The sequence below is a fragment of the Thermobia domestica genome, chromosome 8 (assembly GCF_964235325.1).
Source record: "Thermobia domestica chromosome 8, izTheDome1.hap1.1, whole genome shotgun sequence".
NCBI lineage: Eukaryota > Metazoa > Arthropoda > Insecta > Zygentoma > Lepismatidae > Thermobia > Thermobia domestica.
In genome coordinates, this window is record NC_137461.1 from 193,529,277 (window position 1) to 193,544,103 (window position 14,827).

Below are 14,827 nucleotides of genomic sequence, written 5' to 3' on the forward strand. Positions count from 1 at the left end.
AAGTGTAAACTTCAGATATTACAAAATGCATTTCACTTGCTTTCCCCGATGGTCTAGTGGCTAGCACGTGTGCCTAAGGCGTATGGGGTTCCGGGTTCGATTCCTGGTGGGAGAGTTTGGAATTTTAATTCTCTTAGATGTTTTTGTATTCGTGTTCCTGTCGTTCAAGATTAACGGAAAGGATTGTAAAACGTATATAACCGAGTAGAAAATAGAGACAAGTTACCCAGATAAGTTCGGTGAATCAGTTAACTTAAAGAAAATTAAAAAACTGTCTAAGGCATTTGTTTGTAAATTGTAAAGAACTCGTAAAAGTTACTTCCAATCCCACCAAAGTAACATTTTTCTTTTACTTGTTCTCGAAGTTTCTCTTTGTATTTCTATCGGATTCGATTAAATAGAACTTCGAATAGAGACCACGTTGAATTCATTTATTGACTAAGCCTAAAATTCTGATAAAGGTATGGCTATGATTTTATTATTATTATTATTATTATTAATATTATTTAAAGTACGAAGTTTCAAATGAGGCGATGCAGTATTTGCGTAAACAAAATGATAGTTTATTTGATAATATTCACTAGTCCACTATACATTTGCGAGGTTTTGCTTTGGGAAATGTAGTGTATACAACACTGAATAGTAAAAGTATTACAATAAAAATATATTATTAAAAATATTGATTAAGTAATTGGAGTTAAACATACTTTCCAGTAAGAATTATATATAGAGAGGATTTGCTTTAAAGTGCGCTGCAAACGAATATTCGAGTTTTAATCTGATTAGAAATCGATAACTTACACAAGAATATTTACTTCATTAGTTCTATAAATCTTTATGCTTATCGTATTATAATTCACTTTAAAATTATGATTTTTCCATTTCAAAACGTAGAACGAGAAATAAATGTAATATTCTATTTGTTAAGGAAACCTTTCAAACTGATGATTTCAGGGCATGACCTGTGGGAGAATTTGAGACTCTGTCGACATAAATTTCCCCCTTCGTGGCCATAAGTTATCTTCGATCATGCTCAAAGTGGACTAATAATGTTTTATCAGTTTTCTCTCATCATATATTGACAATTACCGGGGGAGAATCTTCTGAAATCGTCAATGCTTATAATTAGTTTTTCATTACAAATCAAAGGATAATAATGAAATATTGAACATAATATTTTGTTCTCAGCTGTGGGTTTTAGATTTGCAATTCATATAATGTTCCCTTCTAATGGAATTTGAGAGAAAAGTAGTTGCCAAAGATTTATTTAAAGAAATGTTCTTAGTCCTCTGATGAAAATAGGAACACACTTTTAAAAAAATAAAACAGAAAAAACGAATACTCCCTTCAGGGTTTGAACACATAAACTTCTAATTGATAGACTAGTGACCCAAACCGCTCGACCGGTTTGTATGTCTTCAGTGAGTCTCTTTTGACTTTTGGGTAAAGTAGTTTCCTGCTTCACACTTCTTTTTGTTTATGTCGATACGACTATAAGTTTGTGGTGAATATTTGGCAGTTACAGGTCTTGCAATGCATAAAAGTCTTTTTCGTATAAATTATATTCAATTTTACGTCCTAATAACTTATATACAACAGGTTGAATCTGTGAAATGATTGGGGTTAGAGTGATCGTAAATGTTTTCATGGTTAGGATCCTGGATATGCAAACCCGCTCAACGTGGGGATTTACTTTTGAGAAATTTGGTACCAAATGGAACAAGGTGGTACTAGTACATGGGAAAGGATTTTCAAATAACTAGCCTTACCTACGCCGACTAATTCGCATTCCTCCTTAAATTTTTCCAGAAACATACTGACTGGCATATCATCAACACGACCACTATATTTGGTTAACGACTTGATATCGCTAAATTTGATAGATAATATCCTTTTCCTTCTCTCCTCCTGAATATCCTGATCACTGTCGGTATTAGACAGAACTTCGACATCTGATGCAATTATTGGTACACGTGTTTCCTTCATACGATTTCTCGTCCTGTTTCTAGTATCACCTTCTTCTTCATTTATAGCAATTGATGTTTTAAGCCTTTTCTCTATAGGGATTTCTGTCCGCTAATGTCATTAGTTTCAATTTGATTGGGAGTCATCTTCCTTTCGATAGTCTGGATCTGTTTCTGCAATATAGCAATATGGTTATGATCTCTATTCACTTGTGATTCAAGCACTTCCAACTTATCCTTTAAGGACGTGACATCATCATTAAAGACCCTCTGCATATTTTCAAGAGAACGTTCCACCTTTTGAAATCGTCCTTCAATTTTATCTTCTATCCTGGCATTGGACTGTTCCATTTGTTCAATCCTATCCTCTAGTCTCGCATTAAACTGATCCATTTTATTATCCATTTGCTTAAATTGTGTTTCAATTTGTCTTGTTATAGTTTGCAACATCATCTGTAATTGAGTTTTCATAATCTCAGATCCGGTAATAGCAGTGGTTAGATTTCCTACACATTAAGCACTGTTGGCGCAGATTGACGATTACCATCCATTTTAACATATATTTTCTTTTTATTTCTTAATAATATATAATCCGTGGTGACGGAATTTATTTAAAGAAATCACACAAAGTTATATTGGTAATCTATACTAAACTTCAGACTATCCAATTCCCGGTAATAAGGCACCATATATATAAAAACGAAAACAATAGTTAATATTCGTTTTATTTACCTAGTTCGTATCATTTAATTAATCAAACCTCATTTTGTAAACAAAGAAAACGTTTATTTTTCATCTCTATGGGCCAATCCTACCATCTTCTGATATCTGTCTGATATAAATATCCTCCTGACATTTTTCCGATAAGTGTTCTACAATGTCCTGATAACACACAGGTGGCTGATAAACCCTATCAGCTGGTTGGTACTTTGACAGGAAGTTCAATTGCCTGTTAACAGCTATCAGCTACTTGTTAGTTGTCGTGTAGTGAATCATGGACGAAATCGAAGAATTGTTGATGATGTCCGAGGACGATGAGGAGATTGTTCAATATATAGCGAGGCCTAGAAGACCATTTTAGCTCGAATATATGCCAATTTATAACAATAAGTAGTACCCGTTGGCTACAAGTGCCCGCACGTAAGCGCCATGTAATTTGTGTAGTTAGAAGATGAAGAAATATATTCTATATAAAATATAGAGTTTAATTATTGAAATTGAATGATATATAAAAACATATCTAAATTATTAATCTAATTTACATATTTTTAGAGGTGGAATATCAAATAAATGAATTAATTAAAAGCTCAGATTGTGTTATTACGTGTAGTATTATAAAATGGAGTGTAATATATAACGAAATTAACGTTATAAATTTTAGTTATAAATTTGACGTTTCAATTGTTTTCAGTATGATCAACAGAAAACCAATCAATCAAATGGTCCGTTAAAACCTTGATTCGGGTTAACTATCTGACAGAGAAAATATCAGGCACAGTATATTGTAGAACGAACCACGGGTTAAAGTAACTGACAACTTCCTGATATCTAATTCTGACTGATAGTAATCAGAAAGAATATCAGGATATTGTAGGACTGGCCCTATGTCAGCTTTTCTTTGTAATTACCTTCATAAAGAAATAAGTAATAATTGTTAACTATTTCTTTTCTTTTTCTTCTTTTCTTGGGAAAGTGCATACCTTAAAGCACTTTCTGCCCAAGTATATATGATGTTATCGTTGTAATACTAATTTGTCTTTATACGTAATATATCTTATAATGCATAAAAAGGTATTTACTTTCGTTGCGAAATATAGCTGAGCGAGCTAAGGGGGTTAGAAGCCCAGCAGGGCTCGTTTTGTTCCATCTTGACCCCCATAATAATACCACGTGACATTTCGTCACACTCGGGTGTGCAACTTCGATGTAAATCTACCCTCACCCGTTCGCTTGTGACCAACTTAAAAGAATTCGCTAGGGTAGCGCGGGAAAAACATATGCCTTCTTCCGCTACTTAATCCAGTCATTGGCTCAGCGATGTCAAAAGTAAGTGGTTGCAGATGATGACTATTTTGATAAGTCAAAATAGTTTTAATCCGCCTTATGCAGAGTCGTTTTGGCGTCTGATTAACGCTATACTACAGGTTTGACTAACGGATGGTTATCAAAATTGTATTCAGAGTCTCTGATTAGGACGTAGTATTTGACGAAGTTAATCACACGTGACTAATTAATCTAGAGCAGAGGCTAATCTTTTACCCACGGTTTAGCGTGCGACACAACATTTCGTACGAGGGTCACTACGAAAGTTTTGAGATACGCATTGTTGTGGCACAGTATTTGAATTCCAACAATTGCGTTCGGTAGTGGTATCCAGAGCGAAGAACCGAAGCAAGGTTCAACTCGCCTCGCTTATCGCCGTATCGCCTTCACTTGTTTGTTGATGTGAGCAATATTCGACTGTCTAGAATGGAGCTCGAAAGGGAACATTTTATGGCAATGATCCTTTACGATTTCAAAAGTGGTTTGAACGAGACACAAAGCCTTGACCGTTTCCAGGGAGCATTTGGGGACCTTGCTCCTTCCCGTGCTACAATTTTTCGGTGGTTTGGTGAATTTAGAAGAGGCTGGACATCGCTTAAAGATGAAGAGAGAGCTGGACCTCCGGCAACAGCTGTGTCAGATGAAAACATTGCCGCTGTGGAACAAATGATTCGAGAAAATCCTCGAACAACTTTCAAGAACATTGAATCTACAGTGAACATTGGATCGCCAGCAGTAACAAAAATTCTTCATGATCATCTTTGGCTCAGGAAGGTTTCATCTCGTTGCGTGCCTCACACTTTGACTGAACAGCAGAAGCACATGCGTGTGGCATTGTGTGAAGAAATGCTTGCAAGATTTGATGGAGGCAATTCTCGACGCGTCTCTAACATTGTTACTGGTGATGAGACTTGGCTCTATCAATTTGGCCCTGAAAATAAACGCCAGTCTACAGTTTGGATCTTTCCAGACGAAAATCCACCCACGAAAGTGAAGCGACCGCAAAGTGTGGGGAAGAAGATGGTCGCAACTTTCTTCTCCAAATCTGGCCATGTTCCAACTGTTCCATTTGTAGAACAAAGGACTGTTACTGTTCTGTGATACACCACTGTTTGCCTAACAAAAGTGTTCCAGAAACTTCGGGAACGGCGTCCAAGAACTGGATTGCGTGGTATCTTGCTTCATCATGACAACGCGTCCGCACACACGATCAACATCACAATTCAGTTTTTAGAATCTACGGAGGTTAAACTTATAACTCATCCGCCGTATAGCCCTGACCTGGCCTCGTGTGATTTTTTCTGTTCCCCAGGATCAAAGATCGCATGCGTGGGAAGAGATTTTGCAGCCCTGAAGAAGCTGTAGTGGCTTACAAGAATGGACTTTCAACACTTGAAGAAAAAGACTGGCAACACTGCTTCCAAAAGTGGTGTTCGAGGGTGCAACAGTGTACAGTGTACATTGTTGGGAAAATGTAAGTGGTAAATTGATTTTAAGTGTGTAAGTTGTTTCACATCTCAAAACTTTCGTAGTGACCCTCGTATTTCATATATTTTCATTTTTACAGACTACGCATGCGCTGATCTACTTTTCCGTAGTTGGCACATTTATTTTTCTCACCCAATGCATTAGGTTTATATAAGTTAATCATACCCAAATCATCAGTTTAGTTGTACTCAAAGTTGAAGCTGAATACCAAAAAGTGCACCTTCCTTAGTAAAGAGTTAGTATTCTTAGTAACTAGTCTTGACTAACCCTTGATTAACGAATCCACTCTGAATACCGCCCAATTTATTTAGCTGTTGAAGATGAGGTATCTGGGGCAAACCTCATAGATTAAAAAAAAAACTCTGATAAATGTGTGAGCTGCTTATGTTATTTACGTTAAAAATTATTATGCCGGTTTTAATTAGACTCTGCTAATAAATTTATTAGGATCTTATGTTGGTTATGTGCTACTTATCATCACACTTGGATTCCAGGAAGCTAGAGAATAACATAAAAGATATAGCAATACGATTACATACTTGAATAATACATATTTTTAGATAGATAATTTAGTGAAAAAATTAAAATATATTTTAATTATCTCATAAATTACATTGTAGAGCTATATTAGTAAAAGATGTTAGAGATACATAGATTTTAGTAAAATGCTTTTTCATATGGACGAGTGAAAGTTAAAGTTGTATTACATTCTCTTGTCTGACTAACAACGCTTTTCTAACAAACAAAACACTTGTTGCCTTTATGAAGAACTTTCACAGAAAAATAACTTCATTTGAAAGAAGGAGAAAGTGCCTAGAAAATTCAGGAGGGCTGTAGGTTCCATTTCACCTAGTATATTGTCTATGGGATGAACAACTTCCTCTAAGTGATCAATTTGCACATGCTCATTTTCACTCACCTTTATTTCAAAGCATTTTCAGAAATACCTTACGTGCTTTGAGGAAATTTCTTAAGTCGGCATTGAACAATTTTCAAACATACATTTTTGGGTAGAGAGAGGTTGGAACTCTAAGAAGAGAACATAGCACTTTAGCTCTTCTGCAACTGGTCTTGGAGATAATCATTTCTAAAAATGTATCAATGTATACATGTATCAATTTTTGTGTTAGTAGATTTTAATGAATTTTAGCATCTGATACTTTTCAGGCGTGAAGTAGCAACGATATGGAAATACTTCATTTACGAAGGATTTGGAACAACATGCAGGTTGATGTTTTTGAGAGCTTACATTTGTTTAACTGCTGTTACGTATTTTCTTCTACAACGTGAATTAACTGCTCGAAATGTAAGTACAAATATAGATTCAACTTTTTTTTCCTAATGTGGAAGAAATATGATTCATTTGAACTCACAAGGGAAGAGAAGGAGATTATATATTGAAATGGAAGATGGTTTATACACCAATCGAAAGCACTAATGACACCTATTACGAAACTGTAATAAAAATTTTCTGAATGCATATACTGTGCGAGTTATATTAATATACAGGAAAATCTGTTGCCACCCCTAGAAATCGCAAACGGTACGACAGATGCCAAAACAGGAAAACACGTGTTTGATCATTTAAAAAGTACAACGTATCAAAGCAAAAATTGTTGTCCCAGGGCCACCGGAAGGGTCCCAGGCGGGATCCAACTCAAAATTTGCAAATGGTGACGAGATCAAGTAGCGTATCGTTCGAAAGCTGTTGGGAAATGAACGAAGATGAAACAAGTCTCTACTCTCTAGAATTACCATGTGCAAAATGGTGGCCGGTCAAAATGTCAGGAACGCCACCATTGTAAAGTCTATGGCCACCCTCATAAATCTGAAATGGTGCGACAGATGTCAAAACAGGAAAACACGTGAGTCATCATTTCGAAAATAGTATGATTGAAAGTAAACACATTTGTCCTAGGGTCCTCCACAGTGTCCCAGACGGGGTGCTACCCAAAATTTTCAAATTTCAAGGGGGGTCAAATTGAATATTGATTGAAAGCTGTTGTTAAATGAAATTACTACATGTGTATGGAAGTAGTTATTCACTGTGCATGTAAAATGAACTACGATTTAGCACTTTTGTCAAACACAAATGTCTAGAAAATCAGTTTTAGATTTTATTCAAACCATTTCCGATGCTATCTGATACAATATTCGGTGAACATGCATATGATTCGCACCGTACTTGCATTCGGACCAATAATAATATTACAGTTTCTTAATGAGCATAGTTTGTGCTTTCGATTAGTGTATAAGCCATCTTCCACTTCAATATAATAATCTCCGTCCCTGTTCGTTTTTTGTTCTTGTCGTTTCTTTTCTTTTTCTTTCTTCTGTTCTTTCTTTCTTTACACATTAATGGGCCCCGAAGAGGCGAATCTCATAGTACGCGCATTTCCTTTCTTTACGTTGCGTACACGAATTAAAGTGAAAACAAACGAACATTCTACTACAGAAAAAAGAACTAAAACGCAAGATGTTTCCACAGAGTTATCGTAGAACGTCCAGACTTCTTCCACCTACTTCCATTTAACAACAGTTTTCAAACAATATGCTACTTGACCCCCCTTGAGATTTGAAAGTTTTCAGTTGGGAGCTCCCGTCTGGGATCCTGTGGAGAACCCTGGGACAAATATTTTTACTTTCAATCGTTCTACTTTCGAAATGATGACTCACGTGTTTTCCTGTTTTGACATCTGTCGCACCATTTCAGAATTATGAGAGTGGCCATGGAATTTACAATTACGTTTTTGCTGGCATTTTGACCGGCTACGATTTTGCACATGGTAATTTTAGAGAGTAGAGACTTGTTTCATCTTCGTTCATTTCCCAACAGCTTTCGAACGATACGCTACTTGATCTCGTCACCATTTGCAAATTTTGAGTTGGATCCCGCCTGAGACCCTGCGGGTGGCCCTGGGACAACAATTTTTGCTTTGATACATTGTACTTTTAAAATGATCAAACACGTGTTTTCCTGTTTTGGCATCTGTCGTACCGTTTGCGATTTCTAGGGGTGGCAACGGATTTTCTAGACACCCTGTATATTAATATAACTCGCACAGTATATGCATTCGGAAAATTTTTATTACAGTTTCGTAATAGGTGTCATTAGTGCTTTTGATTGGTGTATAAACCATCTTCCACTTCCATATATAATCTTCCTCTCTTCCCTTGTCAGAAGAACACCGGAATAAAATAGGATATCCAGTCTATTAATAATTTTGAAGTAAATTATTCAAATGATAGTGTATTTCAAACTAGTACTGAAGACCCATTTAGGGTTGTCACCTGTCCCGAATAAGACGGAACATCCCGAATTTTAAGTAAATTTTCAGTGTCCTGAATTACGCTGACTAAAGCATTATATGGCGGCACGCAAAATTACCCGAAACACTCACATAATGTTCTACAGAAATTCTTAGTGACATTTATTAATTTCGACCCACAATGTGCACCTATGATTATTGAGATAACGGTATGCTTGCATCGCTAAAACTTATCGTGTTGGCAGGATTAAAATCACCACCAATGATGTTATTTTTTGCTTCTACTGGTTCAAAGGTTCATAACTTATGTTCAACTAACACCAACAGGTTTTCCGTTTGGTGTCTCTTTGGTTTAAAATGTTCTTGCAAACTTTCGTTTATGAATATACCTGGTGCACACTAAAAGCACGTGCCGTTTCATTCTAATTTCCAAGAAAAAAGAAATACAGGGAACTAATCTGAGTCTATTTTCAACAAACTCTTTCTCTTCGTTGATACACAGTTGTCATCGCTTCGTCCAGTTTGTCTAACATGAAATGAAAAGAAATGAAATGAAATCTCTAAGTTTTACGTCCAACGGTTATGCCGGCTAGGCTAAAGGAGACGGTGATGATGAGAAATGAATGAAATGGTAGAATGAAGAAACTGGGGGAAAACGAGAGAACTCCGAACGGTGTTTGCCCACCACAAACTTGACTTGGCGCAAGCTGAGACCAAGGACCCCATGCACCAGTGGTGAACGCTCTACCACTGAGCCACCGTGGCCCCCTGTTTGTCTACCATGTGGCATATTAATATCTGAGAGTGTGTTTCAGATACTGGAAAATAGCATTTCCGAGGGGCTGGCAAAATGGCGCCCACGAAGAGAATACTTAGTGTTCGGGAAGAACCAGAAGTCATTTGGGACTAAATCTGGTGAGTAGCGTGGGTGTGACAGAAGTTCAATATCAAGATCAGCCAAGAATTAATTCCCAATGTTAGCATGCTGTAGCGGTGCATTGTCCATGTGGACAACCTAATCGTCATTTGCCATTTGTAGTCGTTTTGCACTAGTCAATTTTGGCAAAAATTCTGTATCTAAAGTGTACAAAAGTTCTCGAAACAGGCCTAATTGTATGACTTTTTGAAACAGGGTGGGACAATATTTGTTCGTGGGAATTCCAGTAGATAGCCTACAACATCTCGTTGAATACCGCTTAACATTTTTTTAAGCGAGTGGTGAATGTGTGTGTTTCCACTGCATCGACTGTCTTTTTGTTTCTGGGTTGAACAATGGAACATTCATCCATTGTTACAACACTTTCCAAGAAATTGAGTCAACCTCTTGTGCAGAATGTCCAATTTTCAACACTTGATGGAATCTTTACCTCTTTTCGATCGTCATTAAGCATTCGGGGAATTCAGCGAAAAGAAACTTTCCTTAGACCCAGTTAGATTGTAATTACTCGTTTTACTCTTCCCATTATTAGCCTCAGTGTATCACAAATCTTCTGTACGGTAACAGGTCTATCTTCCGTAATGAAATTTTCAACAAGAGCAATGCTTTCGTCAGTTGTCGCTATTTTGGACGTCAAGACCTCTGCTCATTTTTCACATTCGTTCACCTGCTTTGAACTCACGTACCCACTTCCTAGCAGTGTTTTCTGCAAGAGTACTATAACCACACAGCCCTCCAACTGGCGATGAATATCGGCTGCACAACGTCCATCTGTGGTAAGAAATTTCACAACTACGCTTTGGTCCTCAATATAAAATGCCATGTTCCCGGGCAGTATCAGAAACACGTCTTACCCGTTTAGACACTGTGACTTAGCTGCTAGTGCCTGCTACCACCTAACAAAACCTGCACTGCTTAGAAACGAAGAAGGAGGTCCCTGACGATGCAGTTTCTTTCTTTAAATGGCGAAACGTGTGGACTTTAGAACAAAGCCGCTCGTACTTTTGGTGTGCACCTCGTATGTATTTTTGTTCTATTGTTCGTAATAAATTGTTCTATGTACAAATTTGAGTATGAGAAATCGGTGATTTGCGCATGATGAGTTATCGGTGATTCGATAACTGTGTACCGCTTTAAGCATGCCAGAAGGTGGCAACCCTACAGCCACTATATCACAATATTCCAAAAATAGATAGTGATATATTAGTTTAGAATTTTACATTTTTAATAGTTCTTTACAAAACTAGTGTAAGACTATTTTTGGGGTAGTAATCTCACATATTTTAGTAAATAAAGTTAATATAATCTTTTGGGGAACAATTTTCTTGCAGATCAATAATAATATATTCTAATTTCTCTTTGAATCATTACAAAGGAGGAGCGTGTTTCTCTTAACGTTAACAAGATAGCTCTGTCTATAACATTTGTATAGTTTGATTACCATTATTTAAGCTCTATGAGTATGTAATAACCTGATAAAGTGGTATTTCGAAATAATAAGTGTTTACCAAGTTGCCAACACTGCATTTCTTATTTGAAAACTTTGACTAACTTTGGCGCTATTGAAACTTTGGCTTACGTGTGTCACTTTCAAACGAAAATGAATGAAAACTACAGTACCTATTTAGTCAAAGTAGTATCTACTGGAAGCACCCATTTTTGTCTTCGCTGAATCAACTGAATCAATGGATTTCAAGATGAAAGAAATCTAAAGTGTACGATACGAAGAAGTTCTCAACCGCACGTTATACTGCTTGATCATCAGGAATGTTCTTCTCTGCTAAAAAGTGAGAGATGCCACAAGACGTGTTAGTCGCTTCCATACTAACTCTCGGAGAGTCTGCCACGTTGTGTAGGCGTGAATTGTCGCGCAACGTGGGATAAGAACATTCGTCTGTTGACTATTGGTGGATGCTTCCGTAAAAGTTTGCACTCCATTTCATGTAGTTCAGCATTGTAATTAATCGCAGACATGATTTCGTTTTGATGGAGAGACACATGTTAGATCACTCCTACCAGAAAACACCATATCACAAACAACAACATAGTCTTTGAAAGATGTGGTTTTGGAAACTGCCGTAGACGTTGGTTACGATCCAACCATTGTCCCAACTATTTACGATTATCCTATGAAATATACTTTTTATGTATATACATAGTTTGCCACTGTCTGTATTCACTATCCTGAAATGTTTGTTACACCATTATTTTGTTATTTATGACATTAGCTGTTTGAATTTCCGAAAAAGTCACACTTAAACAAATCCAGTAATTTCATTTTTATACTTCCTGAAACCACTTTCTAATTAGGAAGCACTCGTTGACAGCTTAATTCTTTAGACCATCACAAGTTTGAGATTGCCTCGCACACATTGAGTATTTCACCAAGCTCTCTCTATTAGAGAACACATTGTAATAAGACCAAGTGAGTATGGTGCCAGAAATGACTACACGCTGGCTTATCACTCTATAGTTGAAAACTTAATTCAAATTGACACAAGTATCTTTATCATAATGAGAAATAGCTCTATTGTATTATAAAAGAATAGAGTTTACCGAAGTTATCCATATGCGTCGTGTGTAACGATGATCCAGAAGAAAATTCAAATATAAATAGATATTCGGGTGGTCCTTATTTATATGGGAAAAAATAAATTTAGAAATTTCCTTGGACGAACCCCCTAAAATGGTTCCATATGGGACCAAATTAAGCCAGGATAAAATTTAGATCCACTGAATAATTTTAAATGGTGTCTCAAGCGACCTAAAGTTTTGAATTCGTTTACAATGCATTTTATATGGGGAAAATCTGGAATAAACTCTTGTAAATTAGAAACTGCTTAAGGCAATGGGGAGATATCTTGGAGAGTGGAACTAGAGGAAGAGACCATCCTAATATTGTATAGCATTATCATGGCCACCATCTTGAAGTTCGCCATCTTGAATTCAGGTTAAAGTTTTTAATTAAAAATAGAGTCATGTTACATATCGTTTTGAGGTAGCGTTTTCCCAGAATCACAAATCTGACATAACAAGCTACCAATAATAATCTAAGAGTTATTAGGTGTGAAAAACAAAATGCTTCGATGTAATGTTATATATTGTAGTTATGAACCACAGATTTGTAAGAATTTTGGAAGTATTTTACATAAACTGGAAACAAACTGCTATAGAAAGTTAAATCTTTGTTTCGCCATGAACTACAAATAAGTTTTTCTATCAATATGATTCATAGACCATTATGAAGAAAAAGAAAAATATAACTTGGAAGAAATTGAAATACTGTATCTCTATTTATGTAGTAGCTTTATGGTAAGTTTTCAATAAGTTTTCAACCATATTTGCTACACAGTTCACTTTTGTCACATCTAGGAAAAGATTGTATGTGGGCCTTCACTATCTGCAAAAGAAACTGTTTCTGATCCTCATTTTTCGTAAAAACGTTGTTGTAATTGTCTATTATTTTCACTCCCCTTCCATTGCATCGTTTGTTATGTGGATGAATTTAACTACTGTATTTCTTTGAAGATAATCATTGCTATTTGATCATGAAATCGGATTACACTCAAGAAACCCTTTGGATATTTTAAATCTCTCGAGAAAAATTTCTTTGTTATAACAAAATCACTGATTTCTATGATTCACCTCTTGCGTCAAGTGTCTTTGCTGCTTCACGGTTTCCTCTTACAGTTTTAATTCTTTCAATCAATTTTTGTTTTTCCATTATGCTAACTTCATCATCAAAAAATCCTAATGCTACATATTCCTCCGTCAAGTACGAGAGATGAAGAGAAAATTTGGAAAGAGCCACTTCAGACAATTCAGTATCTATTTGTCTATAACTGTACAAACCTTTCAAATATTGTAGGTCTTGTAATGGTGAATGGGATACGTAGATCACTCGTTTTAAAAACGTTTAAATAGGAGAACGTCCGAAGATGCAAACGAAACACAACACTAGTCAAATACACATTTTAAAACCAAATCATAAATGTAGTGTCGACAAGGGAAGTATAGAAGATTATTTTGGAGCTTCTGCTCTAGCAGAATGGAAGCACTGTTGACATGACACATATTGCAGGGAGCAGTGTCACAACAAACTGCCTGCACGAACTTTATCAAGTTTCATTCTTCACGACAATGAATTGTAGTAAAAGCAATATGTCCTAATCTTGATGATGACAAACTGAGAACACCAATTAGCCTCTCATGACCATCTTCTGTGATAATTATTGATAACCTGTCGACACTCTCTATACCAATCAAATTCGGCAGTTGGTTTCCGTCCCATTGCACAACTAACGCACTTAATGCACTCCGAAATTGTTTTTGTGATCCTGTGAAACTCCGCTACTGCTTTTTTCTCAGCATCGGTGAATGGAATACCTATTTTATTTTCTAGTTTCTCTACATTGTGGCCTAATGCTTCTGCCGTCCCTGTCAGAATATGTATTGTTGCTCTATCAGTGACCTTGTATCGATCAAGAGCAGCAACCTGTCTTGGAGTAATAAAATTAGTTTTTCCCTTTTTACATCTCTTGGAGGGTCCGGGCATATACGCATCCATATTTACATTTTCTCTAACATTCTTAACTAGGTTTTCCTCTTCATTTCTTGAAATTTTTACCTCCATGTCTTTTGGTGTATAAAATTCAAACAAATCATTTTCAGAAGTGCACTTTTCTTTTGCGTTCCTCTTTTGTTCTTTTCACGCCAAACTCATGTCTTTACTTTTAGTCGTGCAAGAGTTATTACCTGTGAAAAAGAGAAATCTTTTCACAGGTAATAATTCTTAGACGACTAGAGTTACCTATAAAATAGTAGCCTACCAGATTTGTGCTTCTGGTGAAACGCTACCTCAAAACGATATGTCACATGGCCTCTTCCTATTTAAAAATTTTGACCTGAATCCAAGATGGCGGACTTTAAGATGGCCGCTATGACAATACTATACAACATTAGCTGTCTTTCTTCCTCTAGTTTCATTATCCAGGGTATCTTCACATTCCCTTAAGCTGTTTCTAAATTACAAGAGTTTATTCTAGATTTTTTCCATATACTGTGTATTGTAATCGGATTCAAAACTTTAGGACGCTTGAGGCACTATTTAATATTATTCAATGGAG

The 14,827-nt window shown here is 36.3% G+C and overlaps 1 protein-coding gene across 3 annotated transcripts in view; it reads left to right on the forward strand.

Moving 5' to 3' along the window:
* Positions 1–14,827, forward strand: part of LOC145693400 (putative multidrug resistance-associated protein lethal(2)03659) — a 309,144-nt gene that overhangs the window by 139,779 nt on the left and 154,538 nt on the right. For all 3 annotated transcript variants that reach the window (XM_081769366.1, XM_081769367.1, XM_081769368.1), the window contains exon 8: positions 6,663–6,801. In XM_081769366.1, coding sequence (XP_081625492.1) covers positions 6,663–6,801 — 139 coding nt within the window. The remainder of the gene's footprint in view (positions 1–6,662; positions 6,802–14,827) is intronic.